Source organism: Colius striatus, chromosome 6 (genome assembly GCF_028858725.1).
Source record: "Colius striatus isolate bColStr4 chromosome 6, bColStr4.1.hap1, whole genome shotgun sequence".
NCBI classification, from domain to species: Eukaryota; Metazoa; Chordata; class Aves; order Coliiformes; family Coliidae; genus Colius; species Colius striatus.
In genome coordinates, this window is record NC_084764.1 from 1,344,043 (window position 1) to 1,371,535 (window position 27,493).

The following is a 27,493-nucleotide window of genomic DNA, read 5'->3' on the forward strand; positions in this document are numbered from 1 at the left end:
AATGGGAAAGGGACTGAAGATAAAAGCGACTGGCAGCTGCCTCTATGTGCTCTGCAGAAGAGATTCAGGCAAAACCTCTCTGGAATAATACTTAAAGGGTTTATCACGTTAGGTAGATGGTATTTGACTTGCTGCTCTTAATACACAGTCCTGAAAGGTCTGTGCCAGTTTGCTACTGTAATAACAAAGCTGTTTTGCATGTTACAAGAAGCCTGAAGCAGCATCAATAAAGCAAGTCTCACAGGGCCAGTTTGCTGGCACGCTGCTCATGCCCTTGCTGTACACAAGGTTACCTTTAATGGCAGAAAATATCTTTTTACTGCTCCCTGTTGACTTGGAGGAGACTACAGAATCTCTGACCTTGTAGCCCAAACAACAGGAGCTTTGGCTGAAGGATGGTCTGAGCAGAACTCTGCCTTTGAAGTAGGAGAGATGTATTCCCTTAGCTCGCTTCATTGAGCAGACAGGACTGCATTCAGTCCTGCCCAAGGAAGCCTATGGCATGACTTTGCCTTGACCATGTCTTAAGTTTCCCTCATCACAAAGGTAGCCCAGACACATTACCTCAATAGCAGGCAATGCTGGGATGGCAATCTCTCCCTCAGCACCAGTGTGACAGAGTGACATTTGCTCATCTTTGTGATAACAGTTTGCTGAGATCATTCAGTGAAGCTGTCAAGAAACTTTGCAGTTTTTCAAAAGAAAGAAATAACATCCATTTTTTTTAATATGGCAATATCTGAGCTGCCCTAATTTCCAAAATCACTCAGAGCCCACAGCCCTGTCCCCAAGGGCTCTTCTGTGTAACCTGGGCAGGCCATCCCTGCGCAGAGCCAGCTCCTGCTACGGCAACCATCCTGTGTGGTGCTTCGCTGCTGGCTGGGGCTAAAGCACAGCAGAGCTCCTTCTCCACTCTGCTGCATATCGAAAGGCCCACCTATTTTTTTGTCTGATGTCAAGTACTGCAGGTATGTTAAGTTTCCTGAAGGGATGTTAGCAGGACAGTTTGGTATGATGGTCAAGACCAGCAACTTCTGATCCGTAACAGCTTTATAAGGGACACCCTCTACAAACCAGCTTTATAGTCACATGGCAACACAAAGGTATGAGGTATCTTCCAAATGTCAGGCCTTTTGCTACATCTCTTCATGCAAAGAAAGCAGGGAGTGGCGAATCCTCTGAGGACAAAAGAACCTTCTCCAAGGGCACAAGGAGGCGGCACAGAAATACCTTGGTTGACTGCTGGAGTTCCTACATCATGGTATCTCCAGGCAGACAGCACAGAACTAACACCTGCTCTCCCACTAGCTTCTTGGCATTACCTGAACACACAGGAAGGTGAAAAGACACTATAGAACATGTGGCAGTTGAAGTGGGCAGCATCTGCCAGCTACAGAACCTACAAAGAGTATTTTTGAGGAAAATATCCCTCTTGGGAGGAAAAAAAGGGATGTTTGTAACCTTAGGGAGCTGTAGAACATTCTGTGCATCCCATTGCTGTGAGCAAAGATGATGGGGGGAAAGCAATAAACACCTCAGGGATAAATAAGTGGGAGCCCCATGTCTGACACGATCCATGCAGAGGATACTATGGATTGGTGAGGTTACTCTAAGGCAGCAATGCACACAGCTGGCTTCCATGGGAGATTCTCTATCTGCACTTTTAAAACCATGTGCAGTGTGTGTTAGAAAAATGGAGCTGTCAGGTAACACTGCACAACCCTGGGTAGCTCAATTTTTAATTTCTGTTGTGAATAATTCATTATAGGGGTGAGAAGCCTTCTTGAACAGATGAAAGATACGAGATAAAGGTCTCCTCCCTCTATTTGTATTCAAAGTCACTGAGCAGGCAACTGGGTGTGTTTAACAGAAAGTACAGGTTCCTTTACCCAGCTTTTTCTTGCAAAGTCTGAAAACCTGGGATCAGTCAGAAATCACAGAATGGTGGGGGTTGGAAGGGACCTTTAGACATCACTCAGTCCAACCCCCCAGCCAAAGCAGCTCCCACCTAGATCAGGTCACACAGGAACGTGTCCAGGTGGATTTGGAAACTTCCAGAGCAGGAGTCGCCACAGCCTCCCTGGGCAACCTGGGCCAGGGCTCCCTCACCTCAGCAGTCCAATAGTTTCTCCTTGTGTTTCAATGGAACACTCAGCAAAAAAGCGCATGTTCTATACTGGTCATGGAAGATACACTCAAACTGACATTCAAACAAGCATTGAAGACATTTACATCTCTGATTATTTAATATATAGGGGGTTTGAAACACCCAGTGATTATTCCCAGCTGTTCCCTCTGCAATGACTTCCCTAAATCAAGCTGCCAAACACTGTCTGCCATAAATCACTTGCAAACCTTCCAAAAACACGTCCCTGTTGTCAAGGCCAGGTGAACTTTCAAAGATGTGATCAACCTGCATCCCAGCCCATCTTGACTGAAAGGATGATACAAACAAATGGTCCCAGGCACTGAGGATGTCTGCACGGCCCCGACGGCCCTTTCTCAGGAATGTGCAATCACAGACACTGGGAGTAAAAATACACATTTAATTGTACTCACATGTACAGCCCAGGGTGAAGAGCACCTGTAAGGGTGAAGAGCACCTGCAGTGGGGTGGATAGCCAAGCAATGGCAAGACATGACTCCAAAATCAGATGGACTAGAGTCACTTCAAATACATACAAACGTGAGCAGGACTATCCATCTTTGATTGCCAATGTCTTGCCAGACAGGGAACTTAAGGCGATGGAAACCCTTGAACCTGGCACTTAAACCAGGGTGGTGCCTTTAGACCGGGGAAAGAACGCTGGCTTTCTTCTCCCTACGACATATAAGCATGCTGCTTGAATATCTAACTAAAATGACATCATCTAAGGTGAACCAAACCAAAACACATTCAGGCTGTAGTATCAGCAAAAGCAGGGAGGAAGGGGAACTAGTTTTTAGAGGCAACAGCATCAGTTGATGTACAAGTTACAAGCACAGAATCGTTTCAGCTGCGAGAGACCTTTCACATGGTTTTCCATTTCCAGAGTTAAGCCACCTGAGGAAAAGAATCAAGGCTACAGAAACACAACGAGCAAAATAACAGATTGCAGTTCACCCAAATAAAAGCCTTTCTATAACCACTAGCCTGCAGAATATTACACTTGACTTTTCATTCTGACTCGAGTATTCTTTGAGCTCAAAAGTTTTTTCCCGAGACAGAAACAATCTCCCTTGCTCTCCATCCAGGGGAGCACTCCCTGAGAACACTGTTCTCTATTACTATTTCTGCCCCTAAGCTTTTTTCCTTCCACATTGCTGCTTTTATTTCCCCCTTTTCACTTTAATTTTCCTGCTTTTTCTTTCTTGAAATGCCCTGTCTATTGCAAACCAGAAGACACTGCAGCCTGAAACCCAAGGTTCTCTGCTCTTGCTCTCTTCCTCTCCTCTGTTTATTCAGGAGGAGTATGAAAAGAGCTATATTAAGCTGAAATTTTATTCTGCTGTCCTCTGTTCAACAAAAGATCGTCCACTAAAGCCACTAAATCACAGATAACACTTCTCTGGGCAACATTATTAGGAACTGACAGCTGGTGATGGATGAAGATTTCATCTTTTAAAGAAAAGAGTACATTTAATTTCCTTTGTACATAAAATAGAGAGCACAGCATTGTGTATCTAAAGATAAAGTGAGAGCTGCTGTATGCTGGGTGCCATGCTTAAGGGGATGTAATACAGGGTCTGTGTTTCTGAGCTTACATTTCATAGGCCACCTTCAAATTAATTTAGAGAGCATTACTATTCAATTCTTGGTAGATAATGAAGTTAATGAAGAGACATTTCCCAGCCAGCTCCATTAGAAAAGAGCAGCTCAGAGCTTGGGCTGTTACTTTTTAGCAGGAACACAGGAAGGCAGGACAGAAAGAGGAGGGAGAATGGATTTCTACAGCAGAGATGGGTTTACCCCTGCCCCTGCCTGGATGAAGCCATTCTCCTGGGAGCCAGCAGGCCTCCCTGAGGTTGACACCACAACGGTTCGGTAGGGAACATGCACAAAGGAGTTTGTTTAGAACACCAAGGATCTCATCAACGACCTTCTAAGAGACGTGATAAATAAACATGGTCATTTGCTCCATCAACTGAAGCCACACCAAGCCAGGCTGCCAGCTATGCTGCATGGAAGTGCACAACCTCTGCAGAGGCCCTGGCAATACACAGCACTCCCTGAGTTCTGCTCTGCAGGCATTTTTCCTTTCTCTGTGACCATGACACATACACTACTTTTCACATTTGCAATGTGTAAGCATATTTTACATGTCCCTTCTGCAGCACCACCAGCTGCTGCTCTGGTTGGATTTAACACAAGCAGCAAGGAGATGGTGAGGGTGAAACTTTAATTGCCTGTCTGCACTAAGTGAAGACAGTTAACACGCAGTGAAAGCACATGTCCAACAAGCAAATACGGTCTGTGTGACTCCAGTGCTATGGAAAGACTGCTTTGGGCTCCTGGGGCGAGGACAAGTTAAAGAAAAACATCTGCTCAGAGGTTTTGTGTCTAAGTCTAGAGGCTGTTTGTGTGTTGGCTGAGCCTGGCTACGAGCCCTTGTAGGAAAAGAAAGCCTAACAGTGAGCAATCACCTTCCTTTGATCCAAACCTCCTAGTTAGCTGGTCTAAAATAGAGTGGAATTTCTTTCTGGTGAACCTGACTCCACTGAAGGATGAAAAGAGGTTTTCCACTGAAACAGACAAAAAGCAGCCTTTGTAACCATAAAAGCTTGTGGAAAATTCTCTGACCATCTTCATGTAAAAGCAGTTACTCTGCCTTCCCCAAGGCTCCAGATCATTCCCTTCCTCTCCTTCTCTATTTGTTTTCCTTTTCCAGTGCACATGAAGCAGTTACCTGCAAAAGCTAATATTAGGCCTTCCCATTTCTTGCAGAAACAAAAGCCTCTGGAAAACATAAGATATAAACCAGAAACTTGCCCTGGAATTTCAAACAAAGCCACTGAGAGCAAATGCAAGACCATCAAGAAGTACAAGGGTAGGAGTTATTTCAGGTGAAACCTCCTGTTCCAGGCTTCAGCTACACACATGCACATCCTGGTAAAACACAGAGAGTCCATGTGAAACACCTGATGAAATGAAATCACTCCAAGTTTCTCCTCCTCTGGGAAGAATGGATTTCTCCCTCTGGTTTTGGTGACCAGTCCTCAGCTGATGATGGGGTATGCTTAAGCTACTTTTCAGTTCTGCATTCTATATCCCAGTCTAAAACTCTCATCACTCACATTATTACACCACAACCTAACTTGTTTGGGTAGCTGGAGCCAGTTTCAAGACCTTGGGGGATCACTATTGACACAATTATTCTCCACATCTCCACAAGTTTTCAACACCCAGCTGCTCATCCAGATGAATTCAGGAGCTGCAAACTTTAAATGATACAGGGAGAAACAGGAACTGTACAGAGGTCTGGTGAGCATTTTGGGCTGCAGATAGCTGCTGCTGTTCATCCAGCCAGCCAAGCCCTCCCTGTCCCTGGAGACAGGTGCCCTGGATTCCCTCCACTTCTATCTCCTACTGCTTTCTGCTTAGGGAAGATCTCAGAGACCCAACCTTGCCACAGCTTCTTTGAGTGAGAAACACTTTCTCCTTTATTGTCAAAGCAGGGATTTTGAAGCTGATTTCTCAGCTCACATCCACACAGACACCTAGCCAGACTCCCTTCGTTCTAATTTCAGCAGCACTAACTAGAAGATCTGTCATTTACCCTGTAACACTTCACACCTCTCACTAAAGCCTTTTCATTGCCCTCAGACCAGCTCATGTCAGTTACTCAAGAGGATGCAAAAATGTCAATCAGTGCCTCAGATTGGTAATTGCATTTAATTACCTCTGACCCTCCCAGCCACAGATGTTTAGAATAACAACTCAGGAATTCAATAAGGTTGTCCCCAGATGCCTTAGAGGTAACCAGAAGTGCTGTGGCTTTCAAAAGCATAAATGAAATGAGCAGCCAAACTAAGTACAAGCCCTGAGCCAACTGGAGTTTGCCTCCCCTGTTAGTGCTGAGAACTGGAACTCTCCACGTTTCTGGAGTGCCTTCTGCTTTAGATGGCATGACAACTCAGAGACCTTAACTGACTCCCAACATACCTAAGTATTATTTCCAAAGCACTGGCTAAGAAAAGCACAGCATAAAACATGAAGCCACTGTCCCAGTGTAAGGCAATACAGAGAACTTGCTGGAACACCTCTCTCCATTTGATGAAAAGTACAGCTTCTGTCCTTGGCAATAGTCATTGTTGGCTGGTTTGGGGGGATGTAAAGAAGCATTTCCAGCAGTCCAGACAGTACCATAACAGTAGCAGGGATACAGCAGGAGCCCTACCTCAGAGAATACTCCATCAGCGTAGTCAAGGCGTAACATCCTTTGAGCAATCAATCTCGCTGCTGTCAGTGAAACTGAACCAGCATCTGAACTTCAGAGTTGACAATGCTTAACAACATACACAGCTTTAATTACTCCTCTTTCTTTTGGTCCTGTTTTATATTTGATTTGCCCAAGAGCATTGTTTTATCTTTTAGGCAAAGCTAATGACAAAAGGTGAATCGATTTCCTACTTCTCTAGGTCTAGTACAGCTCAATGCCTCCATACTGGAGTTTTTCAGTTGCTTCCCCGTAGCATTTGAGACTACCTCACTCTTGTATTGCTCCTCTGCTTCACTTCGTGGTTAGATTTGTTCCTACATTTATTTAGAGCCAAAGATCTATCTGGTGTTGAACAGAGACACATGCAAACGTACAGTTCCAACCTTGTTCTAGATAACATGCAACACTTGATGATCTTCACCACTCCATGAGAAGAAAACACATCCCAAACAAGCTATTTCATGCAATGCTTTATGAATTGCTTTGCAACTCTCTAAACATCAGTGTTGATTGTTCTTCCTGACAGACTCGACCTCATCACTGAGAGACGGAGAAAATCAAGTGCTGAGGGACAATTTACACAAGGACAAGGAGGCTACCCTTAAAAAGCCCTCAAAAAGACAGATTGCACTTGACAGGTCTGGCAGAAAGGAATCAGACAACACCTCTTGGACAGTTCCAAAAGGATTTAAATATCAGTGTCACTGAATACTTTGAATCTGGAATCTCCTGTTGATCTGTGCTCTACCACTCCATTCCTCTGAATGACTCTCACAAGCCTGTCATAACATCTTGTCAGAAGGTGTTGAAAAATGTATTAGCTGCTTCTTCCTCCACCTGCCTCAGCAGAAGGTTCCTGGATGTTAGCATGCATTCCTCCAGCAGCAAACGTTTAGCACACACAGACAAATACAAAAAGACAACTATTTCAAAGGAATTCATCAAGAGATAAAAACTTCCTGTGCATGTGCACAAACATACATGGAATAACACGTGTTAAGTTGACCACTATAGAGTGGTCCAGGAAGACTCTGCTACAATACCTGCACACAGAGAAAATGCACAGCTCTTAGCAAGGAAGAATCCTTCCAACCTAAGCTGAGAAGTTCCAGTGCAAAGGTCCTGCCTGCATGAAGGTATCAATAAACTAATCACGGAAAGCTAACCACAGCTTTTGAGCAGCTGCCAGCTGACACTCTGTACATGCCTCTGTACAGTCAAGTTCCTGGAAATGAAACAAGATTACTCAGCCTAAAATGGACTCACTGTTCCAAATAGCTCCTATGCTTGTGGTCCCTTCCAAGCTTAAGGGCCTAGAGTCATGCAGGGGCTCCCTGATGCTGCATTTATCTGCTCACACACATCAAGATGATGACAGCACTGCTCTCATTAGGACGACAGCTTCTGGTACTGACAAGTTACTCCTGAAATATTATTCCTTGCTGAAGCATCTCAGTGTTGAACAACAAGGACTGAAAAACAGTGGGATATTCTCAGTAGAATAATCAGGATTTATGTATTTTTCTTTATTCAGAGTTTATGTATACAGCCTGTGGAACTCTCTACACATGGATGCAGACAAAGAGCTTCATATAGCACAGTGCCTTTCAGACTGATCTCACAGTTACTCATATATACACCAGTAGCAGTTGCTTGGTGCAGTCCCTCCATCCCATGTCTCTTCTTGACACCGGATTGAAAAAGAAGACAGTCCATCCTGAGCCCGTTTTTCTCCCCAGAGGCAGGGAAGCAGGCTTGCTCAGTCATTCTGCCTTGAGCCGCAGAGCCTCCCGTCGCTGCTGCTGAACAGTCCTGGAATCTTCCCACAGACTGGGTCCCCTGATGTTCTCCCAGTTATCCAAGTCAGACTTTTCCAGCTTCTGCAGATACAGAGCAAAAACAGCAGCATCACCTGGACAGCTCCATGATTTCAAGTATGGATTACTCTAGATGGTTTTATTTTCTGCACAAGAAACTCAGGATCATTACTGGGCTGATGAACTTTCATCTACTCTGCAAGTGAAGCTCAACAGCAAGGAAAAATAGCCTGGGAGTTATCCCCAGAGCTACATAAATGAGAAGGGTGGGCACTGCTGATTCTCCTTATCAACAGATAAATAACATCTAAGGACAAGAATCACTCCAGCATCTGAGTATGACTGAAGCTATCTCTTTTCTTTCTTCTCTCACTTTGTTTTCCAGATCTGTTCTTCAACTGCAAGTCTGCCAAGTACTGAAGTAGCAGATAAGCATTGGTGTAGCTCAAACAAGATTAGTAATTAGTGATCTGAAGTATCCTGTCAGCACAACCACATTCTGGAAGCAATCAATTATCCAGCACAAAGAGAGACAGTAACAGTGCAATCCACTTCAATCCATATGGCTTTAACTTGAGAGAGGTATGTGCTGCTTTCTGCTGCCTGGCTTCCCACGGCACCCAGTCACCACAGATACGTCTCTCACTAAGTCACATGTGAGAGATGCTACCTGCCAGACACTTAATAACTATCAAGATTTTAATTATCTCCTTGTCTGTTGCTATCATCACCACTCAGAATGACCACTGACTGCAGTATTTATCTAGCCTTAGAGGCATGCAAAATGAAGACCAGGTGCCCTCTTCACCTTACTTACCAAGTGCTGCAGTTGAAGAACACAAACATACCCTGCCTCACCATAGTCTTACTGGCAGACGTAGAAGTCCCTTCCCAGCAGACACAGACAAGTCCCCCCACCAGCCTGTGGAACAGAACATGGTTCCCAATGGGGATCTGCCAACATGAGACTGAGGAGGGGCGTGTGCACCGCTGCCAGAAGCAGGGCTGTTGTACACGCCACTGCGCAGGGCAGTGCCATCAGTGACACATACTGCAGTGTGATTTGAACCTCTGATTTGTCATCTAGGCTTCATCTCAGCAAACACTGTAAAAAATACATTAGAAGATACTTAGCCTTGCCCTGAGCCTGTGGTCTAATTGGGAGGATATCAACCATCCAAATAAATGGCAAACACCAAGGGACTTAAGTAACAGTCACAGAGTAATTCAGCAGCTCTAACACAACAGACCTGCTGCTGTTAGTTCATGTTATATGGAAGTTTTCTGCCACTTCTACAATTGAGGAAATTGCAATGAGGTTAGTCAGATATCAAAAGAAATGAGGCAATGTTCAACAGGAGATCTATGAGAGCACACGTACAAACACAGCACAGTTTCACAAGGTAGTATTGTATTCACAAGTATTTCTGGAGAATTGCCTTCACTGCTTTATAGTGTGATTAGCTGGAGCTTATTCCAAGTGCAAGAGATGTGAGCTGACATGGAAGGAGGGAAGGTACCCATCATCCCACACAGCTCTGACTATCCACTCTGATTGCGAATTTGGAACGTAACATCCGATTCCAAGGGAGCCATGGTCGTGAAGGGAAGCATGCTGGTTTTATTAAACACTAAGGTTCCACACAGTTACCAAGATCTCAGCTCCCAAAATCTGAACAAAAATCAGCATTTAAAATATACACACCAAAACCTGTAGTGTCTAAAGATAGACTGATTTATGTAGCCTATCAAAGAAAGAGTCATGTCGGAGATTTTTACCAGAAGTTCACATTGCTCTGCCCCCGAAACCTCAGACAAGACCTTCCAGAGAAGAGGTTTGTCCCAAACAGGAAACTACACAATCTAAATACAAGAAGGTATTTTGCAAGTTTCCAAAGCAAAGTGTAAAGGTACCTGGGAAACACTGTGATACACTGACAGAATAAAACAAAGGTTATGTACAGCAACTGGCACTGTCTCAAGCTACAGATGAGATCTAGAGATCTACTGACATTTTATCAATTAAAACAAAGAATTAAAGCTGTAATGAACACACAGACTGAGGTTTAACTTTTTATACAGAGATCATTAAGATTTTGTGGCACATGCAAGGATTGTGTTTGATACTTTGCTGCAATTCAAGAAGCAAGCACCTTCTTTACTGACACACAACAGAATCTGCAAGAACCCACAGCTCATGGGGCAGGTATTAGTTCAGTCATCAGAAGGTAGTATGAGGAGACAATCCAATCTTCTATACCAATGGTATCAGTTTTCAACAGAGGACTCCTGTTGCATGTGGATAAGCATGAAGAGTATGAGCAGTGAAAGAGATCTGAAATCTGCTCTGCAATACTCTTCTAACTGCATAGCTCCTTTCACCAGTACCTACCTACCTATGCTGGTTTTGGCTAGAATAAACAGGGAGGGAGTTAATTTTCCTCACAGTAGCTAGCATGGGGCTGTGTTTTGGATTTGTGCTGAAGTGGTTTTTGCTTCCCATTCCACCAGCGAGCGGCTGGGCGGGCACAAAGGCTGGGAAGGGACACAGCCAGGATAGCTGAGCCCCATGACCCCAGGGATATTCCCTACCCTATGGTGCTGTGCTCAGCGGTAAAAGCTGGGAGAGGAAAAGGGGGGATGTTTGGAGTGATTGCATTTCACTCCCAAGAAACCACTGAGTGTGGTGGAGCCCTGCTTTCCTGGAGATGGGAAGTGGGGAATCAATCTTAGTGCTGAGAATAAGACCAAACTGACGGTCCTTGTATCGACTGGGTGCAGCGCAAGCGCCTCACAAAGCTCCTTCAGATTGCCTGTGTTCTTCAGTGAGACTTCAGGCAAGCAACTAGTTCTGATGAAGCCAACCTCTTTCATTCTAACTGGCTGGGTCTTCCTGATTTCTTATCATCTTTCTTTTTCTTACTCACCTGGACTCTGCCCACCTAACTTCATGGAGACACAGCATCAAGAGAGCAAACTACTCCCAGCTTTTACTAAACTGAAATCTATATGAACTGGCAGCCTAAAAACCAACATGCTTTTTCTCCCATTTCATATGTACTCAACAGTCAATCACTGCAGACTGCAATGAAATGTAATTGGATCAGATCGGGACCACTTTCCCCACTCGTCTCAAATAGCCCAAAGGATATTGAAAATTAGCTGTTTAAAGTAAGATCAGTGTAGTCCATTAAAATCTACTGATTCACTTACTAAATCAGTTAAACTGTCTCTTGAAAGTACAGGACTGACAGAGGCTGTAAATTTAAGGGAAAACTGCAGCTATGCAGACAGGCACAGTGACCAAGAACAAAAAATCAACTGTTTGCCACACACTTGCCTTTGAAGACTTGTGTTAAACAGCTTGCCTAGCACAAAGGTACCAATAAGGATGCAAAAGAGACCTTCACTTCTTAAAGCTGGTTCCAACACCTGGCTTGGTATTAAGTAAAAAGCCACAATCCCCTGTCAGCCTTAAAATACAACTAATGTTTTAAAGAGAGCCTGAATTCTGCTCTTGCACAATAGTCTTTGTGCCACAATAAACAAATGGAAATGTCCAGAATTTCACTCAGAGCTATTGGTCTCAGGGTGAGTGGATTCCAGGTGTTTGCTTGTAAAAGAATGTTTGGTATTAATCTCCATTTCCCACAGGTGAAGGAGGGATAAGAAAATCCTGTTTACTTTACAGCCTGATGCAATAAATTCAGAAAGAACTGCAGAAAGAAACTGCTCTAATTCAGCATGGCAATTTCCATCATTGTAGGAAGCAGACCTGTTTGCAGATGAAGGATGAGCCAGGGCATTTCCGTCACATGCTCAGGGCTGAAAGCTGCAGGGACAGAAATGCATTAAAGCAGCCTGGCTTTGTGAGGGTGTCCTCTCAAAAAGCAGCAGCCAGAGACAGACTTTTGACATTTTTTCCCCCCAAACATCTTTGTCACCTCTCAAACAGCTCAAGGTACTTAGCCACTAGTATCTTCACAGACACTAAAGTGGATCAATTCCACACGCTAATCTGTTAATTCTTAAACAACAGCACACTTGCTAATCCTCTGGTATTGATAATGGCAGCAACAAGGCACTTGCAGATTTCAGCTACTGGTACTGAGGAATTGCCCTCCTTCACACCCACAGGCTCCCATGCATCTCTTCAGCACTACAAATCACGGTGTTACTGCACTGTCCCTTCTGCAGAAAAATGTTCCTTCCATTCTCCTGGCACTACAATTGCCCATGTTAAGTCAAATGAGCATTCAAGGGGCTTGAAACTTTTTCCTGAAGAGCCTACTCAAGTTCTTCTCTTACTCCTAAAATGGTAATTCTAGAGGTTATATTCCCAATCCATCTCTCCAAAAACCTGCTTTTACCTTTTGAGCTGTCCTGAATAAACACTTCCACAATGCAATTACAATACTTTTGCTGGAATTCTCAGGAGAGTTACACAACTTCTGTCCACAGTTAATACTGACCTTCTGTGATCTATTCAATCATGGGGAGCAAAATCTGCTCAATATTCATATATGTAAAGAGAGCGGTGTTCTCTGACTATCTGCACACCACATTCCCTCAGCCCATGCTCAGTCCAGTAGCTTACAATCAGTTGAAGGAAAGCTTTCAAAAGCTTCAGTTTTGATACTCTGAAAGACACAGAACCTATTTTTCTTGCTGTTGTGTCCAAGTGATATTCCCTGCCATTAATAATGGACCTTACTTCTAATTTTAGCATCTTTGCCACCATAAAAAATCTTCAGTAGTCAGCACTTTCTCGTGAAGGTACTGATGATACATAACCAACATTCTTTTTGGTACTTTTAAAAAGATTTAGATCTTTACATTTCTTTTAAGGCATTTTCCTGAGCCCTGGGTTAATCTATTCAACCTGTTCTGCCTCCCATCCCACTTTCAAAATGCTGTTCATAACGTGGACAGAAGTAGATGTAAAGTAGATTCTCAAACAAGTAACTTTGGTTACTTTAAAAGGTATTTTGTTAATGTAATGGGCCCAGCTTGTCAGGTAATACACACAGCTCTCTGTCCCTGCCTTGCCATGCTTGTACTGTTTCAATACTTCTTGCATATCGGTATTGACTTTACAATTTCTTCCAGGTTGCTGAAAAAAAGTTCTCAGTATTGGCCAGATGTGTTCCAAATCTCACAGAACACTTACAAATACCATCTCCCTGCTCAGGGATGACTCTGACACAACCAACTTTCCCAGTTTGAGGCTCTCAGCAACCACTGAAGTCTTCCAAGCATTTTCTTGAAAGCCGGCTATAAATCATCAGAGCCTAACAGATATGAAATGACACCTTGTTCAGTGAGTAAGGGATTTGGATGCACATCCATTATCTCTTCTGATTTGAACGCAAAGGAATTTTTTCCTCTGAAAGAAACGAAAAGCTGTTGCTTGAATGTTGGTGGTTACTTTGCCATCGTGGCAGCTCACGACTTACCGTTCTCATTGTTTCATTCTTAGTTTGCTGCAACACCATCCTCTTACCCACATCCTCATCAGCTTATTTATCAAACAACTCTTTGATGTCTTTAGCATCTTTTATCAATCTTCTCTGCTGTGTAACTTCTCATTTACTGTTTCCACAGCAATTCTTAACATCTTTTTCCCCTCTGCCTTCAACTGGTTCCCACCAGGTATCACGTACTCGACTCAAACTTCGCTCATTTTTCCACTGTAAAGTGTAATAAATTCTGCTTTAATATGTTTTTACTTGCTTCAAAAACCCTAAACAATACTTCTTTATTTCAGGGTCTGATGTAACTGACTGAGGCCAGACTTTTTAGTATGCATCAGGCCATTAATTTCACAGAAGCACAGAAACCAAGTGCTAGAATGAGGAATGTTATTCTGAGAGTGCATTTGAAGTCAGGAAAAGGAATGTACTGGGATTGTTAAACATCTTGCAAACAATAATTCTGTGCTTCCAAATGACACACCCGAGGCTTTTGTCACAGGTCAAACACTTGACATTTTTTACAGTGTGTTCTACAAGGCCCAGCTCAGCAGCACAACCACACCACATTAGTACCGGTGTCACTAGTGGACAGAACAATGATGTATTAGGCAGAGGGGAGCAGCAAGGACTAATTGGCCATATGAGGACACACAAGTGTGCGAGAGGAATGAATAAACAATGAAGAACACATGCAAAGGCAGCTTGCTTCTCTGGCACATCCCAAGGCACAAGATAAACGGCATTGTTAACAGATCTGAGATATAAGAAATGCAGTATGAATTACACATGCAAATGCTTTCCTCCTCAAAGCAGGATCCTGGCCAGAAATACTCCTGTGAAACAAGTCAATTTTGTACAACTCAAGAATATGTATTTCAGTAAATGAGAAAGTAGGAAAATGTCTTTATGCCAATTTCCTCACAGTAAATTGATCAAACCTGTGATTACAATTTCTTTTTCACCATCATAACGGAGACTTCACCATGTCTGAAATACCAGAAATGCCTGTACCTTTTACAACACGTCCATGAAGAATGTATGCTTGTAGCAGAAACTCTGATATTCTACACTCATTTGGTATGGATTCAATCTGTACATTTCTGTAAAGACAACGAGGTGTTTTTTGAGGCCTTAGGGAGAGGGCCAAGGGACATCAGACAGCCATGCCTCAAAAGAAAGGGCTCGGCACCCTCAGTAGCAGCTGCAGGTATCATGCTCCTAACATTGTAAAATAAAGCTTTACATATCAAAACAGCAACTTTTTATTTTAACTGCTTTTGATCTCTTATCATATTTAGTAGCAGCCACCAGTGTATCCCTCCAACGTGACATATACACACATATGGAATTAAATGATGTTCTTCAGAGCTGTATTTTGGATGGGTGAAAAATAAAGGGAAAAAAAAAACCCACAAAACCCTCTAGCCTCAAACACCAAGGCCATGGAAAACTACTCTCCTAAATGTCATCTGTAACTCAGCAACTAGATAGATTTGTGTCTGCAAAGTATGTGCTTGACTGCTGGTAGTCCCACAAGCTTCACTGAAGCAAGAAATGAACACACCTAGTGCTTGCAAGTTGGTGTCCACAGCAAAGCATACATTGACATCAGAGTTCCAAACAATGATCTGAATCTGTTTTTGCCATGTGGAAATGTAAATCTCTTTGTTTTGTTGAAGTGCTCTGCCTCCTAATACCCAGACTCCACTCTGGAAGAATTTCAGCCTGGAAACTCTCTGTGGTTTAGAGTAGGAAAAAACCCCATAAGAGTGCTTCTGTCATTTGTGTCCATCAGGAAGAAGCCTCATTACACAAGTGGGTTTGTAACATGCTGTTATGCCCGTTGCATTTCATTACCATTGATTTATCCATAAAGCAAATGCAATTATGGCCATTTAAATATTATCCTTCAACTGTTTACTTACCTTCTGGAGAGAAAGAAAGGCATATCTGAATACAGAACAGCTGATTTTGGGGTTGGGTAGTGAGTTAAACAGAGAGATGTGGTTCTTTTTACTGCTTGTGGTTCTTCCACATAAATAAATCAGAGCAGGCTTACAGTATGTTCTAGAGAAAGTCAGACACACAACAGTCCCTGAGGCAATCAGAACTTAATGGATTGGTGTGGTTTGAGTTTCCATTGCAGCTTTCCATATGTACACAGGTACCAAAGTCTTTTATTCCCCGTACCACGTCACACAGCTCTTTGTGGAAAGGAGACAGCTCCAAATGATTTGCAGTATTGAAACACTTACCACAAACCTGGCAGGTAGGCAGATGTCCTGTGAAATCAGGTATGTATGTGAGACTACAGGAGGTAAGTTTTCTTTTTATTTCAGACTAATCACAAAACAATAAATAGAAAAGTTTTGCTATGAGACCAATGGACAAGAAAAGAATACCTGTGTTCAGCATAAAGACCACAGAGCTAAAGTCTTAGTCAGACATTTGATCCAAGTCATTTTACAATATCAAAAACCACCTTAAAGTACCTTTTTATCCTTTGTTTCTGGATACAGGATGACTTTTTCCAGTTTTCCTACCAAGGCTTTTTGCAGGCCTGAAGATTTATGAGACTCTGGCTACTAACCTGCCCAAAACAGGCACTTTGGAGCTCAGTGATGTCTGAAGGAAATGCATTGCTTAGGAAAGAGTGAGGCACTTGTCTATAACATTTTCTGAACCAATGAAAAGGGAATGGCGTTTGTTTGAGAGCACAAAGCACATCAAGCACATTGTTCTGTCATTTGCTCCAAAGATGATCAAGACTCATGCAGCAGAGGTGCTGACACGCAGATATACACCTTCCATCCAAGGGCAACATCATCTCTAAGGTTACAGACCAGGTTAACCCCAGAAACAGTGGAATTTATTTGTACTGCTGTATTTGGAACCCGAGTATCAAAGTAAAGCTTTCTTCAGAGAGCAGCACTGCATGTTCAGAAACCTTTCTTTACATAAAAACCTTGTTTTTATTGGACTTCAGTGAGTCAAAGGCAGATGGCTGATCTAATTTTAGTTAGGGACAGATACAACCCACCAGTGGCCAAAGTAATCAAGGGTAGCCAAGGTTATGAGCCCCAAGCAACAAATTTGTTTTACCTCATATTCAGATTCCAGCGTCACAGTGTTCTGCTTTAATTTCTCTTTCAAAGCTGGATCAACCTGCAGGACAAAAATACAGCAAAGATGTTTGCTTTCACCCATTTCAGAGAAAAAGATGAACCTCAAATAAACTAAATACTGCTACATGCAAACCTTCCTCTCCTCTAAACGAGTTTGTGCTCTGTTCAGCTACCAGGATGATGAACACAGTACAAGAACTGGGCTAGAGAGAGATTAACACCCAAACTTTTCAAATTAAAAAGGAAGCACATTTGTAACTAGCCCTGCACTTGCATTACCTTGGGTACTTAAATCTGTAACTGTTCAGTTTGAAACTCTCCAACTACACAAAGCCTTAAACAAATGAAACAAGACCGAGAGAGAGAGAACAGTGATCCCATTACATATTTCACTCCCGAATGTTGTGTTCAGTGACTAGCTAGACACTATAGTCTGTTTTTTCAGGTCTAAGCATGAGGCAAACTTCTGATTTTCTGGTGAACACACCCTTCTTTCCCAGTCCTGATGCTGCACTGACAATGCTGGTGATTCCTGCCACCTTCCAGGGAAGTTTGTTCAAAGAGCAAATCTAAGAACAGACACGTTCTTGAATCACAGCACATGTTCCCTGTCTTAACTTCTTCCGAGCCCAGAAGTTATGTTCATCCCTCCCTTTGCTAAATAACATCTTTCTCCCACAGGCCTAAGAGTAGCATCAAAGGAGAAAAAGATAATCAGCATTCCTCATGCTCAGAGAAAGCATTTTATATTCTCCCCAAACAGACATCAGCCACATATGCAGCACAGTCTTCAGGCTACCCAAAATATCAAATCTACCACGAGAAAACACTCTCATTTTTAGACCTTGAATACAAGCAGTGTTAAACAACTCAGATGTGTAAGGAGACTGGTAATGTGCTTAGTTCCACTAGTACAACTACTACTGGTTCAGTGAAGAAAAGTTGTTAATTTGCTGCTTCTTGATTTGGAAAGGGCTCAATGACCCTCATCACAACCAATCTCAAATGTCTATAATCTGTTTAGAAAAGAAAAAAGGAGGGAAGAGGTTCTAAAATTTCCCTGATCGATGATCCCTGATCCTCAGAGGTGTTTAAAAGATATACCTACTGCCAGTACTCATGGGAACTGCCCTGAACAACTTCCCTAAGCCATAACATTCTCTTTGATTACAGGCACTGCCTGCTAGTTAGTATGCAGCCTGTGAGACCTCAATTCCTAGGGATGCTCAGACAGGCAAATCTAACACCATCTGTGCATGGCCAGAGGTTTGATTTCCCTATCTGACCAGAGATCTGGCCATAGAAATACATGCATTTGCAGCCTCCAGACTCATTACACTCCAGAACTAAGCCAAGACATCTGAAATGGTTGAAGTTTGTAGAGGCTGCAGGTCCCACCTTCTTTGTGGTAATAATTACAAATGCTTGTAACACAAGTTATGTCTCTGCACCAGCCCTCTACATCCAGTAAATACTGAAATTCCCCATGTCTGCCTTGGCATTCAAGGCCTCTCTAGAACTGCCTCTCATTAAAGATGGATTGCCTCTCTCCTTCTTCAACCACAACCTCCAACAGCAGTCATGCTTCATTAGAACAACAAACCCATCCATCACACAAGCAGAAATGCCAACTCTTTGGGCAGCCAGACAGGCTTTGGAGCTCGCTTTCACACAGATAAGAGTGATCACAGACCTCACTGTGTTCAGAACTAAATACAAACACTATTTGTTATGCCTGGTGTTCTTGCAACACACATATGGACAAGTGGAAAACAAATGCTTCAGCAAGTGAAGAAGCAAGAGAGTTTTATTTCCTCCTAAATTTTCCATTCATTTAATAACAAAGCACCCATGATAACGTGGTTAGAGCAGCATTTTTATTTCACTAACCACAGCCAGAATTGAACTCACAAAGACAGCTCAATATCCCCATGATGGAGTTTTCTTTTAGCAATTTTTAGTGTGTTTTTTCCATGTGTGGTGTTGATACCAGGCTCCAGGGATTTCTCATTTGTAGACCCCTTCTCATTTATAGACCTCTCCTCAGACTCCTACCCCTCCTCAGTTACAGATACCCCCTGCAAATCCCTGTCCTCAGTTACTGTTTCATAACAGCACGAGCTGGGCTCTGAGTGGTGAATGATGACAGAATTGCAAGGAAAGGGTTACAAGTATTTTAAAAGTGCCCATTTATCTCTTGTACAGACACCTGTGAGCAGGAGACCTTTGAAATCAGCCTGAGAAGACCAGGCAAGACAGTGGTGTTCTGGCCATAGACCATGAGACTGAGTAGACAACCAACTTCAAAACAGTTTCTGCAAGGAAACACAGCAGCCCAATACTTGCTACAGCTGTTTGATGCTGTACCTTTAACACTGACAAAAGTAGAAAAGGAGGGAAACACCTTCTTTAGAAGCAGGAATTTCATTCAGCAAATCAGCCTAACAAAAAAAAAAGGAGTTAAACCCTGTTTTGAGAGCAAACTATACACACATTTTTAGCACCTCTTACTATTTAGCATACAGGCACACGAAAGACTTAAGTCCACTCTGCAGAACATGTTCTTTTGCTCCAAGTTGCATGTATTTCCTCTTGTCTTTACCTTTTTTGTCCCCTACATAGTTACCCTGGTAGGATAATTTAAACCTACTTGACTCCACACAATAATTGAGTCATTCTGAAATGGCAGATAGAGGTCATCAAGAGCCATGATCACAGATCACAACCAGGGGACACTTCAAATGTGGGCAGAGCCAGGAAAGCAGCCTTGCCAAAGTGGTAGCTCCTTTATATTACACATCTGCCCCGAGATCCAAATGCCAACACATACATTTTGCTTTCATGATGCCAACACGCATACTGCCAAATGAGCTAAAAGTACTGAGCTGTGTACTGGCAAATGAATCATCAGCTGAATTATGAATACAAACCCCTATTAGTAAATATCATGGAGGAAGCAGACAAAGCTCAAATGCCATAACAGCCTGGCAGCGTCCTCTGCACCATTATTTAAGAGGCAGGAAGGAACCAAAGACAGTATCACTTCATGCTAAGAGGACTCCTTCTTGTCTGGCAAAAGCTCAGATTTAAGATTTATTTAAATCCAGGCTTTGTCCCTAAATATGGAATTCAAAGATGTGTGGACTTCTAATTACAACATGGCTTGACACTGAATTCTTACTGAAAAGCCACTGCAATACTTGACGTGAGTGTTGAGACAGCTTTCATGCGAAGCTGCCTGCAAGGCTTCAAAACCAATACTGTCAATATCATGCTTCAAGGCTTCACTATTTTTTATTCTGGGGTACCGAGTTTCTTCTCCCTGTGCAGCACTTGAAGCAAAAATGAATGAAACATGAAATAAGCATGTCTAGTGCAAAATCCTCCGAGAACGTTTCCAGCCAGTCAAAGTGCAAGGCAGGTGTATGTACAAACCTCAGAAGAGGTTCAAGAACAACATTTTCCACTTAGAATTGTGTTCCATTTCACACTCCACTGTTCCTTCAGATTTACCCTTACTAAACTTCCAAAGGTTCCCAAAGATAGAGATTTAGGTGGCTACAAGGAACGGGGATTAAGCACAAAATTATTCTTCAGGATCTTCACAGGTTGAGGCTGTAAGTGCCTAAAATCCTTTTAAAATCTGGCTGCCACTTCTTATTTTAAGGCTGACATTTCACTTCTTCAGTTAGAACCTAGACAGAACTCCTGGGTGGAAGAAAAGGTTCACCTCGAGGTGCTGACAAGGGCCACCACTTCAAAGCAAAGCAGGAACAGCCGGAGCCTGCAGCCCCTCCCGAACCAGAGACTCCAGCAGCGCTCTGGGATGAACTGTTGGCCTCTCTACACTTTCCTCAGCAAAGGGAAACTTTTGTTTGCCAGGCAAGTCTTTCTGGAACAGTTATAAATCAAAAAGTGCTGCTACTAAAAAAAATTCTTTGACTAACAATTTTGTGCTGCTCCTCAGTGACCACAGTTCAGTTCAGGTCAGAAGCAAATAACACCAAGAGAGACCATGAATCTTGTAAATGCCACTAATTTCACCTCCAGAACGTGGAAGGCATGGCTCTTCCACAAAGCAGCCCAAACAACACCATCACCACATCCTTTTGATGTTCTGAGGGATGGAGCACCTCTCCTATGAGGAAAGCTGAGAGCTGGGGTTGTTCAGCCTAGAGAACAAGGCTCCAAGGAGACCTGACTGCAGCCTTCCAATAATTAAAGGGGGCTTGTAACAAAAAGGACAAACTTTCTAACAGGGCTTGTTGTGGTCAGACAAGGGGCAATGGTTTTACACCAAGAGAGTAGATTGAGGCTAGATATAATGATTTTTTTTTACAGTGAGGGTGGTGAAACACTGGCACAGGTTGCCCAGAAAGGTGGTAGATGCCCCATCCCTGGGAACATTCAAGGTCAGGTTGGAGGACGCTCTGAGCAACCTGCTCTAGTTGAATCTGTCCCCACTTCTTGCAAGTGGGTTGGACTAGATGAGCTTGAAAGGTCTCTTCTAGACAATCCAATGCTTCTATGAAAGCAGACTGGCAGTGTCACTCCTGTTTAGCACCCTCTCTGCATGGAGGAGCAAGCTGATTCACATTCTGTTTTCAGGATAGCATCCCAGTTGTCCACAATCCACTCCATGCCTGGATCTGCCATTTAAATAGCCCACTTTCACAAGCAGTCTCTTTCTCAGCTATAACTGTTACTATCTATTTGCCCACTTACTATTTGTGGCCATGGGTTTCAGTGCAAACCCAGCCTCAAACATATTACATCTTCTAAAATGGAGGGTTCAATTACTACACAAGGAAACTGTCAGGAGACAACCACGTCATGAGAAGGGGACTGTGTTTTTAACAGTCTTCTCTCACATAAGCCACTGCAGTAAGTTGCATACTTGGGTCCAGAGACTGGCATGTACTGCCCACATTTCTGAATGCCAGAGTCTTACAAAACTTTCCCTCTAGCACACATTTCCAGAGGTGACAGACGTGTCTACCCTAAAACTAGTTAGCTTTACTAAATCTCTTCCTACCCTACCCTTCACAAAATAATATACCACTGAGAAAGATCTCAGCTTTCACTTTGGAAATGGGGAAGCATGATTGCTTGAATGTAAAGCAGCTGATTTAAGCTTTTTAATCTGCTCAAACCAGCATAAATAGAGTGATACGATTCTACTGTGGTATCCCCAAAATGACTGCTCACATGAAAGTCTTCATTTTGTTCTCCCCACCCATCTTTTAGAGTAAACCAGAACCACCATTTTGGTCTCTCCCAACAGAATATCTTCTTTGAAAACATTTATCATATGCCTAACTCCTCTAAATGGAAAATCAGCAATCTTGCATGGCTCAGTCAACTTTAATCTTCCCTGAGAAGGAAAGACTCGCATAAATTGTGACAAAAATCTATGCCATAAATATTCCAAATTGTGGTTTATGAGCAGAATGAGAAACTGCAGACAGGAGAGGATAAATCCCAGGACTCAGGAAGCACAGTGTAAACTACAGCCAAGCTATGTGCCAATCTACTTAAGGAATTAAAGGAACAAAGCTTGTAAAGGTTGTAAAGTACAACAAAGGCTGTACTCGTGCCAGACTCTTTGGCATATAGTCTTGGATAGCAGAGAAGAGGCAAGGCAAAACATACCATTTCATGCCACTTCACTCACAACATCCTTTAATTACTTTATAGTATTCGACACATGAAAAATACACTGAGGTACTGCACACCCTTGGAGAAGAATACTTCTAAACACTGGGGAGACAGCTGAGATTAGATGCAAAACCTGGTTTGTGTCCTTTGACTCCAAGATCTGCATAGAATAGAAACGGTTAAAGAAAATAACCTCATGCAGCCTCTGGCAGAAATCAATGCAGAGGCTTCCAAAGGAGCAATGTAAAATGTTATTACAGCAGCAGTTCCCAGAGTTACATGGTGCACCAGTGATCTCTCAAAACCCAAATCATCTACTTGCTTCAAGATGGATCAAAATAAAGACCTACAAACCCAAACTCCAGACCACACCTTTTCACATAATAATGCCATAGGAAATGCACTTAAAAGCTCATATGATGAGCAACCCATCCTGTACTGCAGCAAGCACTTAAGGATATCTAGATTTCTCATCAATAAGGTCATCAAAAGCAACAAAAGTTCTACAGTGTTCAGTTCTTAGAAGAATGCAGAAAGCGTTATTTGCAGGTGTACATTGATTTGATTTATAAAACAAATTACCATGTTAAACCTTGGCTCGGAGTATGTCAGCATAAATCCCCCTTCACAGCAAAATTCAGTGCAAAAGATGTTCTTTCTACTAGAAAATAAAACACTCCACTAGACAAAAAAACTCCAGCAGCTCAGGACTAACAGCAAGACCCTTGGTGGTTCTGGAAGTAGATTTTGCTACATGCATAAAGATGAACCAGTCCTGAGTACAGACTCAACTACAGTTCTCACCCTTCAGTCAGAATGGAAGAGCTCTCCAACACAGGATCTCAAAGCTGGCATTCCTGGGCTTTGGTTACATCTTGGATACCCTGCAACCCAACAGCACCAAGAGAGGAACTGGCTAAGTATTCTGTGCATTTCTTCCCAAATTCCCTTTTCACTTTCTTCCAAACACGAACCAACCGATTTTGCTGACTCAAAATAATCAACAATATAAAACAAACCTCAAAAATCTCCTGTTCTTTTAACCCTAAAACTATTATGTTTAAAAATGTATTTTATCGAGTAGAAATCTCACAATTCTCTGCAAAAAAAAATGAACTACTTTGTGTATTTGCACAGAAACAACCTTCAGAATTCAATGTGAACTTACCAAACTTCTTTGGTCACTGTGAAGCTTCATTTCTACAAATTAATTACATCTTAAGAAACTCCCCAACTGTCAGATCGTAGTAACTGCCATCCTAAATCTGCATGCCTCCAAGGAGTTTACACATCTCGTTCTACACAGTTCACAGAGCATTTGAGTTAAAATACTTTCCACACTGACATCTAGTGAAGTTTCACCGTAAGATGAAAAAGTCTGCTCCAACGCTTTGCACTTACAGAGAGTTTTTCACCTTCCAAAGTAGCTATATTGCATATCGCTAGAATGTGCAACACCGGTGTTCACCACGCATCGTTTTCTTTTAAAACCAGTGGTCGGATATCTTTCGATAGATAACACGTCTACCTGGGAAAGGCCCAGATATTCTAATGGGTATGTTAAAGGAAGACAAAGTGCTAAGGCCTGGTGTAATTAAAACAGGAATAACAAAGAGTCGTCGTTTAGACTCATCCAGGGACAAAAGACCACGATTAGAGTTTAAGTACCACAGACTCTGGGACTCCCGAAGGGCGTGGAGAGCTTAATCGCCGTTTATAGTCCGGGACAAAGCAGAGCAGGCTACTCAGCTCGGGGAAAATGAAATTTACCCGAACCCGCCTCTAGGTAAAACATAACAAACAGAATCCTCCAATGGAAAAGCAGGGCGAGCGATGGAAGCGCAACCAGCCCTTTAAGATCCCCTTTCCCCCGCCTCCTCTCTTCCCCCCTCAGAGCCCTCAGCCCGCTGCCATTACCTCCTCTCCGCATCACCGGCGCCGGGGGCTGGCAACGGGGCTGCGGTCAGTCCTCTCCTCACGTCTCTGGCCGCTTCCCTCACTGCTGAAGAGAAGCACTCCTCGCCAGCCCTCCCTTGCTCCAGCTCGGGCTCCCCCACACCTCGGGCAGCCCTGCAGGGGCCGCTGCCATCGCAGTTCTTCGTCTCGGGGTTGGGGCCTAAACTGACCCGGAGTCTACAACTCCCACCGCCTCAGTCAGGGGCTCGTCGCGGGCTGAAAAGGGTCTCTCTGGTCCGGCATGGCTCCCTGTGCCTCTCCTGCCGCTGGCTCCACGTGCTTGCCTCCATCGGCCCTGCCCTTTCACCTCTCTCCCCGCCCCTCGCCCGCCATCTTGTCCTGCCCCTCAGCCGCCATCTTGTCCTTCACTCCCGCCTCCCTCAGCGCACTCCCAGTTCCCGTCCCTAATTAGCGCTCGCGCCAGACTGGCCCCGCCGGGCGGGAGGTGGGTCCAAACCCAGGCGGGTCGGAGGGGGATCCAAGCCCCAGAGGCGGAGGGAAGTCCTAGAGCTCTTTACCGGCTGTGCACTGCAGCCCCCTCTCCATGTCACGAAGCAAACCGCCTCCACACGAACCCGTGGCACAAAGTTACCGGCTTTCTGTTTTGCCAGATGTACTTTAGTGGAGGGAGAACTTGTTACAGAGAACCTGTGCATTTCTCAGCCCCACAGCTGCCCATCTGCTCACACAAGGACACCACCACCTCAGGCACTTTCTGCCCTCCTTGAGCAGTGCTGCAGGGAGATAACATTGCACCAGCTACAAACATTCAGTTCAGAACTCATTAAGGTTCTAAAGGCAACATCTCGGTTTTATGTCTCATCCAAAAAGGCAGTTAAGGCTGCCTGACACAACATGCAGGAGGTTCACCAGAGACTCTGGGGAAAGCAGATCACCTATTGAATCACAAGTGAACCTATGCACGCTTTCTGCAGTGACAGATATTTGGAGAGAGACAGATTATGTGTTTCTCCCTCTCATTAGTGGTTGTTCCCCAGACATAAGTTGGGGCTCTGCTTTTCCAGACTGATGCACAGCTGTAGTTTGGAACAGAACCAACTGATTTGAGTCTTTCTAGCTTCAAAACGCAAAGGAGAAGGGAAGGTCCATTTAGACAGAGATCACACATAAAACGGAAGCACTCCTGGGCAAAGGGTTTTCACTGTTTTCTTGGTATGAATGGTAGTGTTGTACAAGTCCAGAAATGCAGAAACCCCTGATCTAGGGACTTCTGTTTGAGCTTCAATCCGCTGTCACCACGGCTGTTGGCTTCACGAGAGGAGTCTGGAAAGCTACGTGTTTCCTGGTGCTTGAGGGAGGTGAAGGGAAAAACAGCTGGATATTAAATTATGTTTTGGCTAAAAGCTGCCTGAAGCTAAATTACACACTTGTAATCACTTCAATTGCAAGGCAAAAATACTAGTAATTAATTGTGGCAATGTGACAGGATTTACAGCAAGCGACCGGGAGTCGTGGTAGCACAGAAAATGTACAGATCTGAAAGCCATCAACATTTTATGTACTGAAATTAGTTCCACTTGCAGCGGCATCACAATGACTTTCTCGAGTTAATAACTTTCTCTTCATCTGAATCTAATCTTGACAACAGAAACACCATCAAGAATTATGGAATGGAAAAACTGGCTTCTGCTGAAAACGAGGAACTCAACACTTGCACTCTGTTCTCTGTTTTGCCACAGAGAGGCTACATTATCTGAGGAGAAGCTGCCAGATATCCAGGTTTCTACAGACACAGTCCTTTTTTTGCCACACAGAAATTCTGTCCTGGTCAAAAAACCCCCCAAAAGGACAAATTTAGCCATTTGCCTGGGAATTCTCAGAAGCTGGGCAGCACAGGCAGGTGGCAGATGTCATGTGGCTGCGTGGTGCCTGGAAAGTGGGGACAAGCTATCTGGACTTTGGTGCATCTGAACAAAGTTTGCTTGTGTGCAGAACCTACGTGGCATGCTCCACAGCTGCCTTTTACAGAGTGGAAAGGATGTCCTATTAACATTGGTTAATAAGCTGAAATGAAAGGATGTGTGACAAAGGCAGACACACGCCTCTGGTATCCCAGTGAGCTGAGTAAGCAGCAGTTCAGAGACAGAGGGAGGAAGTCGTTTAAGCTCCAATAAAATGGATTTGTTTTCGCTGAAATTGGTGCGAAATCAGGAGCCCAACCTTAGCAGCTGAAGCTCAAAGTCTTCAGAGCACGGCTAAAGAGCTCATTTCCACACAATCCCTCTGGACTGAACCGAAACGAGCAAGCAGCTGACGTATGAACATCTGGTACCAGCACAATGCACAGCATGAGAAGCTCTGCTACCCTTTCATTTCTGTGGCATATTGCAGGGATGAAATTACTACCTTGGATGAACCACGGCTAAAGAATGCAACAAGTTCCAAATTCCCCCTGGCAACAGCAACAAAGGCACTGGAGGGGCACCTGCTGAGCCAGCAACCAGGAGCCAGGCTGCCTCACTTAACGTCCAGTTCTGAAGCCCTGCACTAAGCAGGACGTGCCTGAAAGCCAGGGCTGCTTCCATTTAGTACAATGGGCTTCATTACGTAAATGACTGACAGAGATGATTCTTCTTTCCTCCTGTAAGCAGCCATCAGTGTTCGACTCTCACATTCTCTGAAGCACCAAACAGCACTGCACTGCATTATTTCCTTCATTTTTGGAGGACCTGGGGCCAAGCTCATTAACAAATTTAGTCTTTGAAAGGCAACTAAATCTACTTAGACAAGGAAATGAAACAAAGTTTGTCTTCATCAGACTTGAGAGTTGGGCTAACCTGACCTGCTTAAGGGAAAAAACCCCAGGAGACAAGGCAACTATAATCACCAGCATCAATCCCTTGCCACAGTGTGCTTGTATAATTAGCTTACTGAAACCAATTAAACACGTGAGCAGGCATATTTAGGATGCTAGAAGACTTAATTATTCTTCCCAGTTTGGTGATAGATGCTAAGATGACCCCATGTTCCCTTGCTGACAACTTCAGAAAGGATACTTTTCTCATCCAAAGGCTTCAGTTACA

The 27,493-nt window shown here is 43.6% G+C and overlaps 1 protein-coding gene across 1 annotated transcript in view; it reads right to left on the minus strand.

Moving 5' to 3' along the window:
• Positions 1–7,924: 7,924 nt before the first annotated feature.
• Positions 7,925–27,493, minus strand: part of LOC104553573 (cytochrome c oxidase assembly protein COX16 homolog, mitochondrial) — a 28,252-nt gene continuing 8,683 nt past the window's right edge. The window contains exons 3-4 of the mRNA XM_061997567.1: positions 16,813–16,875; positions 7,925–8,299 (exon numbers count right to left, since the gene is read on the minus strand). Coding sequence (XP_061853551.1) covers positions 8,183–8,299; positions 16,813–16,875 — 180 coding nt within the window. The 3' untranslated portion in view covers positions 7,925–8,182. The remainder of the gene's footprint in view (positions 8,300–16,812; positions 16,876–27,493) is intronic.